This window comes from Dermatophagoides pteronyssinus, unplaced genomic scaffold (assembly GCF_027571235.1).
Source record: "Dermatophagoides pteronyssinus isolate colony J.1.1.1.1 unplaced genomic scaffold, Derpt_VIB-CSIC_2022.12 sq0016, whole genome shotgun sequence".
NCBI lineage: Eukaryota > Metazoa > Arthropoda > Arachnida > Sarcoptiformes > Pyroglyphidae > Dermatophagoides > Dermatophagoides pteronyssinus.
In genome coordinates this window covers 1,021,940-1,038,041 of record NW_027461540.1, presented here as the reverse complement: position 1 = coordinate 1,038,041, position 16,102 = coordinate 1,021,940, and the positions used below count along the sequence as shown (strand labels likewise).

The 16,102-nt window shown below is 28.6% G+C and overlaps 4 protein-coding genes across 6 annotated transcripts; 1 reads left to right on the top strand and 3 right to left on the bottom strand.

Moving 5' to 3' along the window:
• Window positions 1–1,805: 1,805 nt before the first annotated feature.
• Window positions 1,806–3,491, top strand: LOC113792224 (glutathione S-transferase LANCL1-like). The gene has a single exon (XM_075822266.1). It carries the CDS (start codon window positions 2,191–2,193, stop codon window positions 3,481–3,483), a length of 1,293 nt encoding a protein of 430 aa, XP_075678381.1. The 5' UTR covers window positions 1,806–2,190; the 3' UTR covers window positions 3,484–3,491.
• Window positions 3,492–3,518: 27 nt separating this feature from the next.
• LOC113792226 (uncharacterized) lies at window positions 3,519–4,566 on the bottom strand. The gene is made up of 3 exons (XM_027342137.2): window positions 4,425–4,566; window positions 4,175–4,347; window positions 3,519–4,101 (listed from the first exon to the last, which is right to left on the bottom strand). Exons 1-3 carry the CDS (start codon window positions 4,446–4,448, stop codon window positions 3,600–3,602), a joined length of 699 nt encoding a protein of 232 aa, XP_027197938.2. The 5' UTR covers window positions 4,449–4,566; the 3' UTR covers window positions 3,519–3,599.
• Window positions 4,425–8,848, bottom strand: LOC113792222 (putative lysosomal cobalamin transporter). 3 transcript variants are annotated; one of them, XR_012846708.1, is made up of 8 exons: window positions 7,247–7,516; window positions 6,938–7,178; window positions 6,700–6,862; window positions 6,116–6,628; window positions 5,849–6,056; window positions 5,583–5,784; window positions 4,907–5,515; window positions 4,425–4,839 (listed from the first exon to the last, which is right to left on the bottom strand). XR_012846708.1 is itself a non-coding variant. In XM_027342133.2 (7 exons), the coding sequence occupies exons 1-7, from the start codon at window positions 7,310–7,312 to the stop codon at window positions 5,316–5,318; spliced, it is 1,593 nt and encodes a 530-aa protein (XP_027197934.2). In that variant the 5' UTR covers window positions 7,313–7,516; the 3' UTR covers window positions 4,425–5,315. The 3 variants fall into 3 exon arrangements, 2 of the variants coding, with proteins under 2 accessions (XP_027197934.2, XP_075678380.1); XM_027342133.2 differs by having other exon boundaries at window positions 4,425–5,515; XM_075822265.1 differs by lacking the exons at window positions 6,700–6,862; window positions 6,938–7,178; window positions 7,247–7,516 and adding exons at window positions 7,568–8,601; window positions 8,697–8,848 and having other exon boundaries at window positions 4,425–5,515.
• A 92-nt stretch (window positions 8,849–8,940) lies between these two features.
• On the bottom strand, window positions 8,941–11,240 carry LOC113792282 (kelch repeat-containing protein kel-10-like). The gene is made up of 3 exons (XM_027342198.2): window positions 10,078–11,240; window positions 9,324–9,996; window positions 8,941–9,258 (listed from the first exon to the last, which is right to left on the bottom strand). Exons 1-3 carry the CDS (start codon window positions 11,093–11,095, stop codon window positions 8,994–8,996), a joined length of 1,956 nt encoding a protein of 651 aa, XP_027197999.2. The 5' UTR covers window positions 11,096–11,240; the 3' UTR covers window positions 8,941–8,993.
• Between the last annotated feature and the right edge of the window lie 4,862 nt (window positions 11,241–16,102).

Sequence of the window (16,102 nt, the reverse complement as noted above, 5' to 3'; positions counted from 1 at the left end):
AGAGATATGTTTGACAAACCTAACATGACTTGGAATGATGAAAATGAAAATACGATCAATGTTAATCACATAAGAATTCTATTGATAATTTGTTGTGAAACGAAAAACGCGCCAAATTCATTCACAAATGGAGAAAGCGACCAATTCACCATAACAAACCTAACATTACCAGGGAATAACAAAACGATTCATATCAATCGCATAAGAATCGTGTCGATAATTTGTTCAAAAGAAGAAAACGCGCCAAACTTTGTCATGAATCGAAAGAATTCACTGCCTCAAATTTTACATGAACAAGAATCATGAAAATGTTGATCCATATATTAATCACATAAGAATTGTGTCGATAATTTGTTGTGAAACGGAAAAGGCGCCAAATTCATTCACAAATTGAGAGAACGGCAAATTTCAACCTAACATAATCACGAATCTTGAAAATACAAATACAATCCACATTGATCATATTAGAATTGTGTCGATAATTTGGTCGAAGACAGAAAACGCGCCAAATCTTTTAACAAATTGAGAGAACATTAAATTTATCAAACCAAACCTAACACAAACAAAAATTTTGGGAATAAGAATACAATCCACATTGATCATATTAGAATTGTGTTGATAATTTTCACAAAGAAAGAAAACGCGCCAAACATTGTTATGAATTGAGAAAACATTAAATTTATCAAACCAAACATAACATTAACAAGAATCTTGAAAATACCACATTGATCATATTAGAATTCTGTCGATAATTTGGTCGAAGAAAGAAAACGCGCCAAATCATTTCATGAATTGAAAAAATGACAAATTTCAACTTAATATGAATAAGAATTTCACAAACGCTGATACAATTCACATTGATCATATTAGAATTGGGTCGATAATTTGGTCGAAGATAGAAAACGCGCCAAATCCATCCAGGAATATTAAAAACGTTAAATTTACCAAACCAAACCTAACAAAACAAGAATCTTGAAAATACAAATACGATCCACATTGACCATATAAGAATTGTGTCGATAATTTGGTCGAAGATAGAAAACGCGCCAAATATTTTCACGGATAGTGGAAATATTCAAATTCAACAAAACAAACCTAACATGAACAAGAATCTTGAAAATACAAATACAATCCACATTGATCATATCAGAATAGTGTCGATAATTTGGTCGAAGAAAGAAATGGCGCCAAACATTGTCATGAATTGAGAAAACATTAAATCTATCAAACCAAACCTGACATTAACAAGAATCTTGAAAATACAAATACAATCCACATTGACCATATTAGAATTGTGTCGATAATTTGTTCAAAGTATGAAAACGCGCCAAATCTTTTGCATGATTCTTGTTCATGTTAGATTTGTTATGGTAAAATTGAAAGAACGAATGGACTTTTCTTTACTTGAAAAATTGTCCACATGATCCCTATGTGATTAATATGGATCATTTTATAATTCCTATTTATGTTAGGTTTGTTTCTTTGAATTTAGCGTTTTCACTATTCGTGAAATGATTTGGCACCTTTTCTTTTGTAATGTTCGGTTTATCATTCCCTTGATTCCCAATTCATATATTTGATATCGATTTAACAAATCAAAATGTAATATTAACTTTTAAATTGAATTAAACACACACTTTGAAAAAATTGAATTCCATTTTTAACAAATTCTTTTATTTTTATTAATGAATTGAATTGTTACATATCAAAGATTCAATTCCAATTATCGATTATAACCAAAAAATTTACATCTTCATCATTAGCATTAATTCTAATTAATTTTCGTGATAAAATCTCATCGGAATCACTGTCGGATACATTTTTTTAGCAGAATTACCGAATTCCATCATTCGATTGTTTTCGCTTTTCAATTTTGAATAGTGTTAACCAACGTTGAAGAATGTCATTCAAAATTGGAGAGTATTGTGTTGAAGAGTACTCTCCAATTTTGAACAATGCTTACCAACATTGAATAACGCTATTCCAAATTGGAGAGTATTGTTTGGAGAGTACTCTCCAATTTTGAGCAATGCTTACCAACGTTGAACAGTGCTCTCCACAATGCTCTCCAAATTTGGCTAACACTCTTCAACCTTGGTAAACACTCATCAAAATTGAAGGAAAAAACCTTCAATTTTGGAGAGTACTCTCCTTACTTTTTTTTGTGTGTGTTTCGTTGTTCATTGTTCAATGTTTTCAGTGTTCCAGAATTTCATTCGTATTTTAACAATTAAATCTGTCAAACGAAAAATGCATACAAATCGTTTTTTCGGGAATCCATTTCCCGATTATGATGGTCAAACTTGTTATATCAACAATATTGATGGAACATTGAATAATGATTTAAAAGATTTTATTAAATCAAATTTTATTCGATTATTTGATCATTGGCAACAAAATTTTCCCATAAACAATAATGATTCAAGTGTTTACACTGGTACTACTGGTGCAGCTTTACTTTATCTAAAAATTTTCGAATCAAAAATCTTACCAAATCCAGAAATCTATCTTCGCAAAGCAAATGAATTGATTGAAATTTGTTTGAAAAATTTTCGCCGCATACGAATTCCAACATTTGTTTGCGGTGAAATTGGAATGCTCGCAACAGCTACTTTAATTTATTATTATCAAAATAAAAATTATGATGAATTCGTTCGGAAAATTTTATCTATTCATTCGAATATATGTTCTATTGAATCAAATGATGATTTACCCGATGAAATTTTGTACGGAAGAGCTGGTTATCTTTATACATTATTAATGCTTCGATCAAAGATTCCAAATTTACGTCAATCAATGATTCCAGATAATATGATTCGACAGATTATTGTAGCCATTTTGGAATCCGGTAAAAAAACAAGTAAAAATTTACATAGTAATTGGCCATTAACATATGTATGGTATAATGAACCATATGTTGGTGCTGCTCATGGTTATGCTGGTATATTATCATTACTTCTTGAATCTATTCAACAAATTAGTTCACAAGAACTTCATACATTAATTCGTCCTACATTGGATATGATTGTTGACAAACAATTTTCAAGTGGAAATTTTCCCGCTTGTTTAAATGAACAAGAAGATAAATTAGTACATTGGTGTCATGGTTCACCGGGATTAATCTATCTATTGGCCATAGCTCATTTGATTTTTAAAAATGATAATGATGATAAATATTTACAATCAGCATTAAAATCTGGTAATGATATCTGGCAAAGAGGTTTATTACGAAAAGGTTATGGTATTTGTCATGGAACAGCCGGTAATGGTTATGCTTTCATACGTTTATATCAATTAACTAATGATCAAAAACATCTGTATCGTGCTTTGAAATTTGCTGAATGGTGTTGTAATTATGGACAACATGGCTGTCGTACACCAGATACACCATATTCATTATTCGAAGGTATGGCCGGTACATTATATTTTCTACTTGATATTATCAATCCACTCGCAGCTCGATTTCCAGCATTTCAATTATAGTGAGAAAACATATTTCAAAACATAAAAACAAAACATCAACAAATCGAAAATTATTTGTTTAATGATTGTAATAACAATAACAATTTTAAAATAATGATATTTTCATTTCATTTCATTCAATCCAAAACAATTTGTTTAAGACCAGAATTAGTTATAACGGATGTTGTTTTTTCGGTTTGTTTTGGTTGGACGCTTTTTAATTGTTCAGTAACTGGGATTAGATTTTTTACTCGTGTTCGATGTTCATCATCATCATCATCATCATCATCGGGATCGATATTAAATTTAAGATGAGTAGATTCATCCACATCATCATCATCATCATCAATGCCATTCGATTTATTCGGTAATAAACTTGGTAATAATAATGATGAAGCAACAAATAAACCACCGAATGCAAAACAAATAAGACCAATTATTTTAATTTGATCTAAATGTTGATTAAATTCATATGCTGATTTATCAATAATACGCATTTCTTCTTGATAACCAATATCGATTTGCATACGATTGATTGTAAAACCAATTAAAATCATAGTTACACCGAGTGACATTAAAATCATTCCTGTTATAAAAACAGTAATCCATAATTTCGAACGTTTATTTCGTTTATTTTTGCTATATTTTTTTTGGAAATTGAATCATAAGATTTTAAATCAAAAACTCAGTGAAAAAAAATCAATCATCTTACAATTCTGTTGTCATTTGTTCATCGGAAACATTTTCATAAAAATGATGTAAATAAGATCGAATACCAAAATATCCTGTTTTTATTTTTTCTTCATCATCATCATCACCATCACCACCATTAATAATTTCAGTTTTTTCATTGTCACCGTCGTCTTTCTCATTCATAATTTTTGTCTGTAAAAAAACAGAATAATAAAAAAAAACAAATTAACAAATGATGATGATGATTGTAAAGTGAGAAGGATAAAAACCTTATCGGATTCATTCATCGCCATACCAGATGATCCCAGTTAACAAAATATGATTTTTAATTAAATGATTATATAATGAAATACTCAAATGATTAAAAAGAGAGAGAGAGAGAGAATCAAAACAAAAATCCCCTGAGAAAATAATATACTTCATTCATAAACAACAAATTGTGCTGACATTTTGGACCGGAAAAACTCTTCTTCGACTCGCTGTGTTTGGTTTTTTTTTTTTTTTTTTGGTGGGGGTATATGCGTGAGAGCGAAAATAATACTGTTTTTGGTTACTACTACTTCTTTTTCTTGTTATCCAGAATCCAGAATTATTTTTGTGACGCTTGTTCCAAACCGTAAGCTAATAATATTGTTTTTATTAACCAAAATAGAGAAACAAAATGAATTCTCTCTCTCCCTCTCTCTATATATATAGAAACAATATGCGACATTATTTGATGCTGTATAGCGGATTAAGAATGTCAACCTACCTAAAGATTTTCTATCATCATCATTCATTATTAACTAACTAGCTATTCAATCAAGCAATATACAAGATTTCATTGTTTTTTTTTAAATTCAACTTTTTTTCCGTTCTCATTTGTGTTTAACACAGGAATAAAAAAACCTTTATTCCAACTACTGCGTATTTTAAAATATTTATAAATCCGGAATATAATCCGTAAAATTTTAATTAATTTTTTTTATTGATTTTGATAAATTATTTTTTACCGAAGTCTAGATGGCGGCACTGGGTCCATAATGAAAAAAATAATTAATTAAATGACAATGAAGCCGGCATCTTGGTGTCCAAAAGTGATAATCATCATTATTATTTCAAAATTGTCTCATAATTATAGCAAATTTTTTTTATAGTTAATTTTGATAACAAAAATTTAATTAATAATTTTCATTTTCAAATTCCGATTCTAATAATCCTTGCGTAACTGTTTGTTTTGGCCGTAATGAAACATAAACGAATGAACAAAGTGAAACGATTAAAAATGTCCACATCATCCAATAATAATAAGCACCGAAAAACCAAGCTTTATAAAAGAATCTTAATAACAATGCACTCATTCTTGTCATCGTACATGAATCTAAAATTATTAAAAAAAGAGAATTAGACAATGTCGTACTTTGAATTTTTTTTTGTTTTGAACAAACCTTTTGGTGAATCAAGATTGCATATTTTAGCGGTGTAGGTATTATTGCTTGTTTGTTCTTGATAGAATTGTCGACCATATGTAGCGTATTGTGGAAACGCTGAATAGAAAAGAACATTGATGCCAAGTATTGCCAACATAATCGATGCGAACAATAACAAAATACCTTGTGGTGCTGTTTTGCCAGGTTTAATTTTGTATAACTTTTTTTTCAAATAATTAAAAAAATTATTGATTAATTAATTAAATTTTCTAAATAAAATTTACCTTGATACATAAAAATCTTATTCCAATATGTTTAAAACCTGATATAGTGTACATAACTAATGAAAAACTTAGGCTTAAAATCAGTATATAATCCAATGGATAAACAATTTGCAATTCAGACAGAATGAAATTGATTGGATTTGGATAGGTTGAATTGACCAATGCATAACCCATATGCATACCCAACGAATGAAAAGCTTTATCAATACTAAAATAAACAGATTTTTTTTATTAATAAAAAAAAATTTTTAAATGCAAAAATCTTACTTGGTTATCAATAATGAAATCCAAACTAAAATCGAAATCAACAGAATAATTGAACCGATAGTCATTTGAATTGGTCGAAATAGAAATCGTAAACGATAAAAATAACTTTCACGATATTCATTTACAAATGATTCTTCAAGATTAGTCATTCGTTCTTGTTCTTCTAAAATGCGTAATCGATTCATTTCTCGATCGGTTAATTGCCCGGTGGTTCGTAATTTTTCTCGTAAACTATTTATATTGAATGAATTATTTAGATGACGATCTTCAATATCTTGTAATTGTGTTCGTGCACTTTTTGTTCCTTTTATCAGACTAACAGGCCAGGAAAACATTCCGAATGCTGTATAAATGGCAACAATAGTAACACCGAATGCCGATAAAATTGACAATACCATAGACATGGCATCTTCACCACGATTTTTTTCCAAAACGTTGATTATATTTTTGAATTTATCGATCCATGATCCATTGTTGTTTGGATCAGGTGTCGGTCTTAATGGAACGAATGCTCTATTATTGAAAAAAATGAATGAATGAATGAAACAAATTCAATATCCCATTTTCAATAATCTCACACATACCCAATTAGTAGAAAAAATGCAGCCAATAAAACAAATATGAATGTATTTCGAAGAGATGTCAACAATGGATTCGTATCAAATATTGAACTTTCACGTTCTTCAAAATAAAAATAAACAAACGGTATGACCAGAAAGATGAACATAAAAATGAGTGAATAAAGGGCTAATTAATTTGTGGGAAAAAAAGAAAAAAGAAAATCAAAAAACTATTTTGTTTTCTTAAAAAAAAATTACTTACAATAATATGTGTAAAGAATTTGGTTAGAAAAATGTTGCCGTTCGGTTATATTCGATGCCCATTCTTTGAATGTTCCATTCGAATATTTCATCGATGATACAATAAATATATCGACAGGTAATAATGAACATGTTAATAATGCAATAATCAATGAAATAATAGCTGTAATATTTGTTGTTCGTATTGAATCTTCAAGATTTGAATATTTTCTTACATAATATATTGAAAATATTATAATGAACTAAAAACATTTTCAAATTATTTTCATTGATAATAACAAGTTTCAATTTTTTCAAAGAAAAAACTCACCAATAATGCAAATAAAGATGATGACAATATGCCAGCCAAATTCTCGTTTGGAAATACGTCGTACATTTTTTGTTCTTTGTTTAAATCGATGATGTTTTATCCAATCATAAAGAAAGTAATTTAAATTTGTTTTGATACACTTAATTTGTTGTTGTTGTTGACAACAATCATCATCTTCATTATTATTATGTCAGATTTATATCTTCATAAAGAAAAAGAGCTCAAAATTCGGATACAATCAAAACAAATTTTTTTTTGTTGTTGCTTCGATTCAATTTGACAAAACAACAACAACAATGACAAACACATAAATGACGTTACGGAATTTTTTCAATATTTTTGAAGATAATTTTCAATTTTTCTTCATATTCTTTTGGATCATTTTCATTTGGCAGCATTGATTCGGTTATTGAAAGGTCATAATCAGGACCATAATAAAGAAAAAAATTATGATCCGGTATATTTGAATCTAATTGTTGATTCAAAACTTTGGCCGTTATTAATGTCCATAATTTTGCCGTATTTGTATAGTTATATCCACCACCACCTAATATTATTAATGGTAAATTGATTGATAATAATTTTTCGATACAATGTAAATATGATCGTGATGTAAGATTGAATGATTTCATTCGATCACCGCTTAGACCATCAGCACCACATTGACAAATAATAACTTGAGGTTTATATTTAGGTATCAATTTGTTGATTATCTTATCAAATATCTCAATATATTGATCATCATTGATACCGTTACGAAGTGTCATATTTATCGAATGATATTTACCACGAAATGAACCAATATCATCGATATGACCGGTATCAGGAAAAAAACCAAATTCATATTTATGAAATGATAAACAAAAAACTTTGTCCGTATGAGCAAATGCATGTTCAACACCATTACCATGATGTAAATCTAAATCGATATATAATATTTTATCGAATCCATTTTCCAAAAATGTCAGTATAGCGAATACAATATCATTTGTGTAACAAAATCCTGAAGCTTCATCACGATGTCCATGATGCCAACCACCAAACCAATTCAAAACGATTGAAAATTGTTTGGTTATGATGGCATTAGCAGCTGCTATACTTGATGCGGCTAAATATCCAATCGTTTTGAAAAGATCAGCGAATGGTGGACAATCATAATTTATACCGAAATCATTTTCATCATCATCATCATTCAATTCATCCGAATTGTTGGCCGAAATTTTTCGAACATAATCCAAAAATTCGATTGAATGAAATTTTCGTAATTGATTTTCCTGTAAAGGTTTATCCACTTCGATACGATAACAATGATCGAGTAGATTATAGGCAGCAATTAATTGATGTACTAGAATAGCCTGTAATAATAATCATTATCAGAATTTATATTTCAAATTTTCAATTAGAAATTCCCTCCAAAAAAAAAAAATATCAATCAAAATGACAATCTTACCCTTCCTTTAACTGGTGGTAATCGATTTGATAACGATAAAAGTTCACGTGAATAAACATAGCCAACATTTTTTTGGATTGAAAGATTTTGATTCATTAATTTAATTCAGAATTTTGATTTTTTTTTTGTTCAAAAAACTAAAAAAAAAATTTGCCGAATTTAATGTATTCGAATTGAGCATGTCACGAAAGAATTTTAGAATTCATTGATGGTGCCATCTTTTGTCAACAAAAAAAAATGATACTTATTCGAACAGGAAAAAAATTTTATTTTTTCAAAAATTAGAAGAAAAAAAAATTAAATTTTCAAAAAATCATATTTATTCGGTATGCATAAAAGATTAAGACCACTACGATCATGTCGTAATGGTTTTACTTTTACCCATCCAATATTCGGTACATATTTTTCAACATCACAAATAGGCGATTGACCATTATAACCACCGACAACATAAAGTTCATCTTTTAATATGATTGCACTGAATGTACTTCTTTTGATTAACATATTTTCCGCTTCATTCCATACATTTAATTCTGGATCATAACATTCCACTGATCCAGATCTAGAATAATTATCAAGTGATGTTATCAATAAATCAAATCAATCAAATAAAATCAAATAAATTACCTTTTCGAACCATCATTACCACCTAATGCCCAGATTTTATTCTGAAATGAAACAATTGAAAAACTTGTACGTGGTGATGACATTGACCGTATTAAACGCCATTGATTTAGCTGTGGATAATAAATTTCAGCTGAACTTTCAATACCAGAATCATTAATACCACCAGCAATAAAAATTTTTCCATCATGAACAATAGCCGATGCATCTGATCGGCCATAATTTAATTCGGCAACATATTGCCAACTATCCGATTCAGGATTATAACGTTCACAACTTCGAACACGTGTTTGACGATTAAAACCACCAATTGCATATAATTGTCCATTTAGATTAGCACTCGAAACATAACAACGACGTTCAATCATTGAACATTTACTAGTCCATTGTCGTTGTGGTTCATTCAAATTAAATGCATGTAAATATTGAAATACATCCGTACCGTTAGATCCACCAAACACGTATACAATATCATTAATCATTTCTAAACCAAAATATGATATTTTATCTTTCAATATTAATGGACATCTTAACCAAAGATTTGTTTGATAATCATATAATTCTAATGAATTTGTTGTTGATCCTTCAACCCAACCACCACCAACCAGTAATAATTCTTTTGTTTCTCTTGGTTGATAATACAGTGAATGTTTACAATATTTTAAACCATAACCATCTAAAATTGGGTAAAAAATGATTGAATTAAATCAACGAAAAAAAATTGACCAATTTTATCAATCAAAACAACACAACAAACCTCGTATAACAACTGTTTGATTATTCAAATCATCGATCCATTTAATCAATCGTGTTTGTAAATTGGGTTCCAATTGTTGAAAAAGATTACAACCGAAAATTTTTGTTTTTAAAAATTCATCTTTTAATCGTCCGAAACGTAAAACATTAGTCAAGGCATGTTCAACGTATTTCAAACGACCCGGAATATCATAATCAATCCAATCATAAATTATTTGCCATATTTGTTCTTCATTTCTTGAATCTAAACGTTGTGAACCTATAATTTCCAATATTGAACAATCATTAATTGTCAACAGATCTTGTTTGGATTTACTGTTGAAAATTTTCTGAAAATTATTCTCAATAAATGATTGAAAAAATGATCGATAATTTGATCCAATTTGAATGGAAATTTTAAAACCTTTCAAAACATTACGTATTGTACAATTATCTTGAAAATAACGAAGACAATAATCAACTAATGAATCAATATGATATTTTGCTGCAAATTCAGCTGTTTCAATGGAATTTATTTCATTTAACGATGCATTCATATGATATGCAAAATAAATGATTTGCCGAAGAACATCAGCTGAAACTGAAGAATCAATAACAAATTCTTTAATCATATCTGTACGATTTTTTGAATATTTTAATGCATTCAAAATATTTTCATTCATCATCAACAGTGAACAAAGATGAACATTTTCTTCATGACAACCATCCGATGTTTGTATAATTGTATCAATAAATTCATTATTCATTTTCATTAACCATAATCGTTGATTCCGTGTTAATTCATATGAATTATTTAATGTTGATATTGTTTTAATATTATTATTATAATCATCAATTTCTTGTGAACAAATCTTTTTCCGGCGATTTTTTTCATCTTTTTGTACTTTACGTTTCATTTTATTAATAAAATCTATATTATTATTATCATCGATTATTGTTGTTGTTGTGGTTGTTGTTGATAAATTTTCATTTGAATCATCATTATTATTATCGATAATATTTACTTGATTGTCGGTCATTTTTTTAAAATGGTTGTTTTTGTAATGGATGAATTGAATGAATGAATAATTTGAAGAAAAAAAAAAGTTTTTGGAAACAAACAGGAAAAATAAATAAAAATAAAAGTTAATCGCAAAATCAATCCAACATTCAAACCATACTGATGAATTTTTATATAAACTTTTTCGTAAAAATCGAGTTATAATGTTCGAATTTTTTTTAATTCGAACATTACCATTTCGATTATTGTGTTGAATTTCTGGAATTTTTTCTAAAAAGTTATTTCAGGTTATCACCATCATCATCTTTGAAATTAAGGGGCAATTTTCAAATGTGTAAATTTTGTCATATTGTTGGCATCAATCATCATCTTTTTTTTTGATGACAGAATATCGTTATCTTTGATGTATAGTTAACCTTCAAAATAAATCCTGTCATCAAGTTGTCACTTGATTTTTGATGAGTTAAAAACGATCATTAAATTCGTTCATATAGAAACCAATAAAATCAAGAATCAATCAACCGAAATACGAATCGAATGATAGAATTTTTTCAATTCGAAATAGGCGAAAAAAAATTCAACAACAAAAAAAGGGCAATAAACTTAAATGAACAATGATTACTCCAATAATGGATTATGTTGGATGTCATGTTTTCAATCGATATATGTCAAATTGTCGAGCAATTACACATATCGATTGAACAATGTTCTTAAATATGAACAAAGTTGTTGTTGTAGTTTTTGGATCAAATTTTTTGATCGTATCACATACACACACACACACACACGCAATTTGCCTTGAATTTTTTTTTTTTTGCTTCGTTACAATAATCCCACGGATAATCAACGAATGATTTTTTTTTGATTCGAATCGATAATCAGTTGTGGTTGTGCTCCTGTATTGTTTTTTTTTTGAACAGCAATCAATGGCAACTAAATCATCACACATCATTATATTTCATTAAAAAACGTGTATCGTGCACGACTTTTTTTTTCTCTCGACGATTGTTTTGATCATCTATCTTGACATATTTATCTTGATTTGAACTGGCCACCACTCGAAATCCAAGATTTTTAAACAAATTTAATTTGAATTTTTGCAAATCTGAATGCAGAAATGAAAGAAAAAAAAACAAAAATTAATGAAAATTCAATAATCAGAACAAACGAAAAACGCACCATTTTTACCCAACTTACATAGTTTTTCCTTTCTTTTCTTAATTACAAATGCACAAAATAAAACTGACCTTAATAAACACACAGTTTCCAATTTTTGTTTTCAGTGGGCAGTTTTTTTCATACTTAAAATATATCTTTATCATTTTCATGAATGTCATAATAATAAATCGGATCACGTTTGAATCAAAATCAAAATCAAACAAATAAATAATAATGGTGATTACTTAACGTTTTTCGTTTGTTTGTTCTCCATCATCATCATCATAGTCAATCATCGAATCAATAAGGAATTTGATAATCTTTTGTATTGAAATGTTAAAAGTTTGCCATTGTCATTGTCATTATTTGTTTGTTTTGAATTGACATGATTCAATGATTGATCTGAATCAATTGATTAAACAATTTTTTTTCTGTGTGAGAGTAACATAACCTTCATTCGTTTTGTCTTCCAAATTTAGCTTGATGTTCATTCGATACAATGAAGAAAAGAACACTTCCTGACACAATAATCGATTTTCAATGACAATGTACATTATTATATATCGAAATAGTAGACAATTTTAATCGGGTTTTCACCTTTTTCTTGTTCTTGCTGTTGCTATTTTCGATCATTGTCATTTCCAGTGTGGTCAATTCGTTCAAGTTAAATGATAATGAATGAATGATGATGCGAAAAAAAATGCCACCTGATTATGCATCATATCTGATGACATTTTTATATATCATTGAAAATGGATTCAATTTTTTCAACAAAAAAAAAATCTTCCTGGAAAAAAATGAAAGTGTCATCATCAACAACATCGAAGGATTTTTTCGGCTTGTCATTGTCCATCCATCCATCCATCTTTATTTGATTATATCAACTTGTTGCCTTCATCATTCATTGATTGTGAAATTAACATAAATGTTACGCACACACACACAAACACTTGACAATTATGATCATCAAATGAAAATTTTATCTTTTTTTCTTTTTTTTTTTTTTTGGAAAATTATTCAATACGATTGCCAGCAATAATTTTTCTGGATGCACCTGAAAATCAATTAATTTTTTTTTTGTTTTTTGTTTTTGCCAATCATTAATCTTGATCAATCCTTTTTCATTTTCATTTTCTTTTTCTCAATTTGACAGATAAATTTATCATCATCGAAATTATAGTTGTTTTTTTTTTGATGAAAAATTTCATTTCATTTTTTTTTCGTTTTGCCCTTCTTTTTTTCCAGTCGACAAAAAAATTATCATCTTTTTTTTCGATGATGATGATGATGATGATGATGACAAACAGAAAACAGCCAGCCATTTCATTTCATTTGATATTTTTTTTTTTTTTTGGATGATGACAGACATTATTTATCATGATTGACTAGATGTATGTATTTTGGAAAGAGGGAAAGATAGATAAAATTAGAGACAGAAAAGGTGAATTTGAAAAATGTAAAAAAACCAGCCAGGTATGCTTACCAACAGAAAACAGGCTGTCATCATCATAAAACATTCGAAAAATGATCGATCAGCAAAAAACAGCTACATTGAATTTGAATTTAAATTTTTTTTTTTTTTTTTTTGATTCGATTGGAAAAATTTGTCCTTTCTTTGTCCTCTGATTGTTAATGTTTAGTAGATGTTGTTGTTGATGCTGTTGTTTAGATGCAAACCGGATTTATTATGATGCAGGTAACATAAACGAAGAACAAGAAAACAAAAACAGAAAAAAAAATCAATCGATAATCATTGACAATTGACATTACAAACAAACAATAATTCACCTGTGTTTACGTGGATAATTATTATTTGTCGATAATAATAATTATTATTATTTAGAAATCAATGTTTTTGATGATTAAATGGTTACAATCTTTTGATTGATTGGTTGATTGATTGATTGGTGATGATTTTAAATACGATTATTATCATTAGATTTTACCTTGATTGTTTTTTGGAAAATTGAAAATTGAAAATTCAATCAAACCTTACATTTTGAATATTGTTGAAAAAAATATTCGGCTTTAAGATGATTATCAACCTTGGATCCTTGTCAATGTGTCCAACACACAGATATATATTTTATTTGGACAACGATGAAAATCGATGATGATGTTTGATTTGAATTGAATTGAATTGAATTGAATGATGATGATAATAACGATAATTTTCATTTTCACCCATGATCATCACCGCGCGAACAGGAAAAACAAGCAAATGTTCGAAGTTGTTGTTGTCTGTCCAATCATTTTTTTTTGTTCGAAATAATCTTGTTTCCACCCAAGTTAACATACAGTTATTGTCGAAATACAGAGTGATTCGAAAGATCAATGGATACAGTTATTATTATTTTTTTTTTTTGTTTCATATCATGGTGTTTGATACAAACAAATGTTTGTCTTTCGAATGTTTGATTTTTGTTTGGAAAAAAAAATGATGACAAATTTCTTCAAAATGGATTTTTCTTTTGATGATGAATAAATGAATGAATGAATGAATGAACGGTGGATGAATGAAAAACACTTCCTTAGATAACCATAATCATAACCACCATCGTTTTTCATTAAAATTTTTTTAATTAAATTTCTAATTTGGTGTTGAATCGAGTTGGTTTTTCAATTTTCAAAACCTGATGATGAATATAAGTATCGTAAAAGATGATGACCATATCTTAAAGATTTACAACCAAAAACATATTTTTTTTCCCGAAATGAAAAAAATTAACAACCAAATCGACATTGGAATGTTTTGAATATTTTGAGCAACAAAAACAGGAAATTCATACTATCGATACTATCGATGTTTGTTTCGAACATTTTTTTTTCACGCTTCACTTTTATCATCATCATCATCATCATGGAAGATTTTACGTAAACAACCGTTATCTTCGGATAACGATGGATACGATTTTGTTTTTTGTTTTGGGTAAATTCCTTGTTGCACCAGAAAGAAAAACCAGTATACTTTTCTCTTTCTCTATGTGTGATCGATATTGATCGTGATCTCATTGACCTGACCATTGCAATGGCATCCATCACCTTTGTCCATATATGAATGCTACTTGATATATCTACCAACCAAATCGATGTAACCTGTCATGAATAACTAACTGGATAAAAACAACAACAACAACAAACCAGGTTCGTTTTTTTTTTGTTACACTAAAGTGTTTTTCACTTCAAACTTTTTTTCTTTCCCCCAAAAAAACGGTTCACTCACCTGTTTGTCGAGTTTTTTTGGCTTGCTTGTTTGTTCAATTCATTTTTATAAAAACACAGGTTATATGAAACGAAAAGCAGAAGATGAAGAAGAAGAAAATTTCTACAACAAAAGAGAATGGCTGGCCGCCAACATTGATTTGATCGTCTGTTTTTCTGTTTTTCGAATGTCCAAAATGTTCATCGTCATCATCATCCGATCCTCAAGCCACCATCAGTTGATGTTTGCCATTCGTTCTGTCATTCGTCATTTTCGCCATATATTTATCGTTGAAAATACACATTAGATCAATCGATCGATCGATCAATTAATGATTAATTCATCAAAATCGATAAATGTGGTTTATTTTAATTGTTTTGATCTTTCTCTGTAAAATCACCATAAACAATGGTATTATCATCATCATCATTATGATATTACTACTAAAGGAGATTGTTTGTGTGTGTGTGTGTTCGGCTGATTGTCGTTTACCTGACAAAAAAATCTACCTTATAAGTTAATTTATTAGATTTATTATCGTCATTTTTTTTTCGTTAATTCAAGATTATGATCTAGATATTTTTTGCTGCCGGCTTGGCGTTCAGTTCTTCCGCCATTCAAATACCTGTCCTGTATTTGATTTTTTTCGGTTTTCATCATCATCAT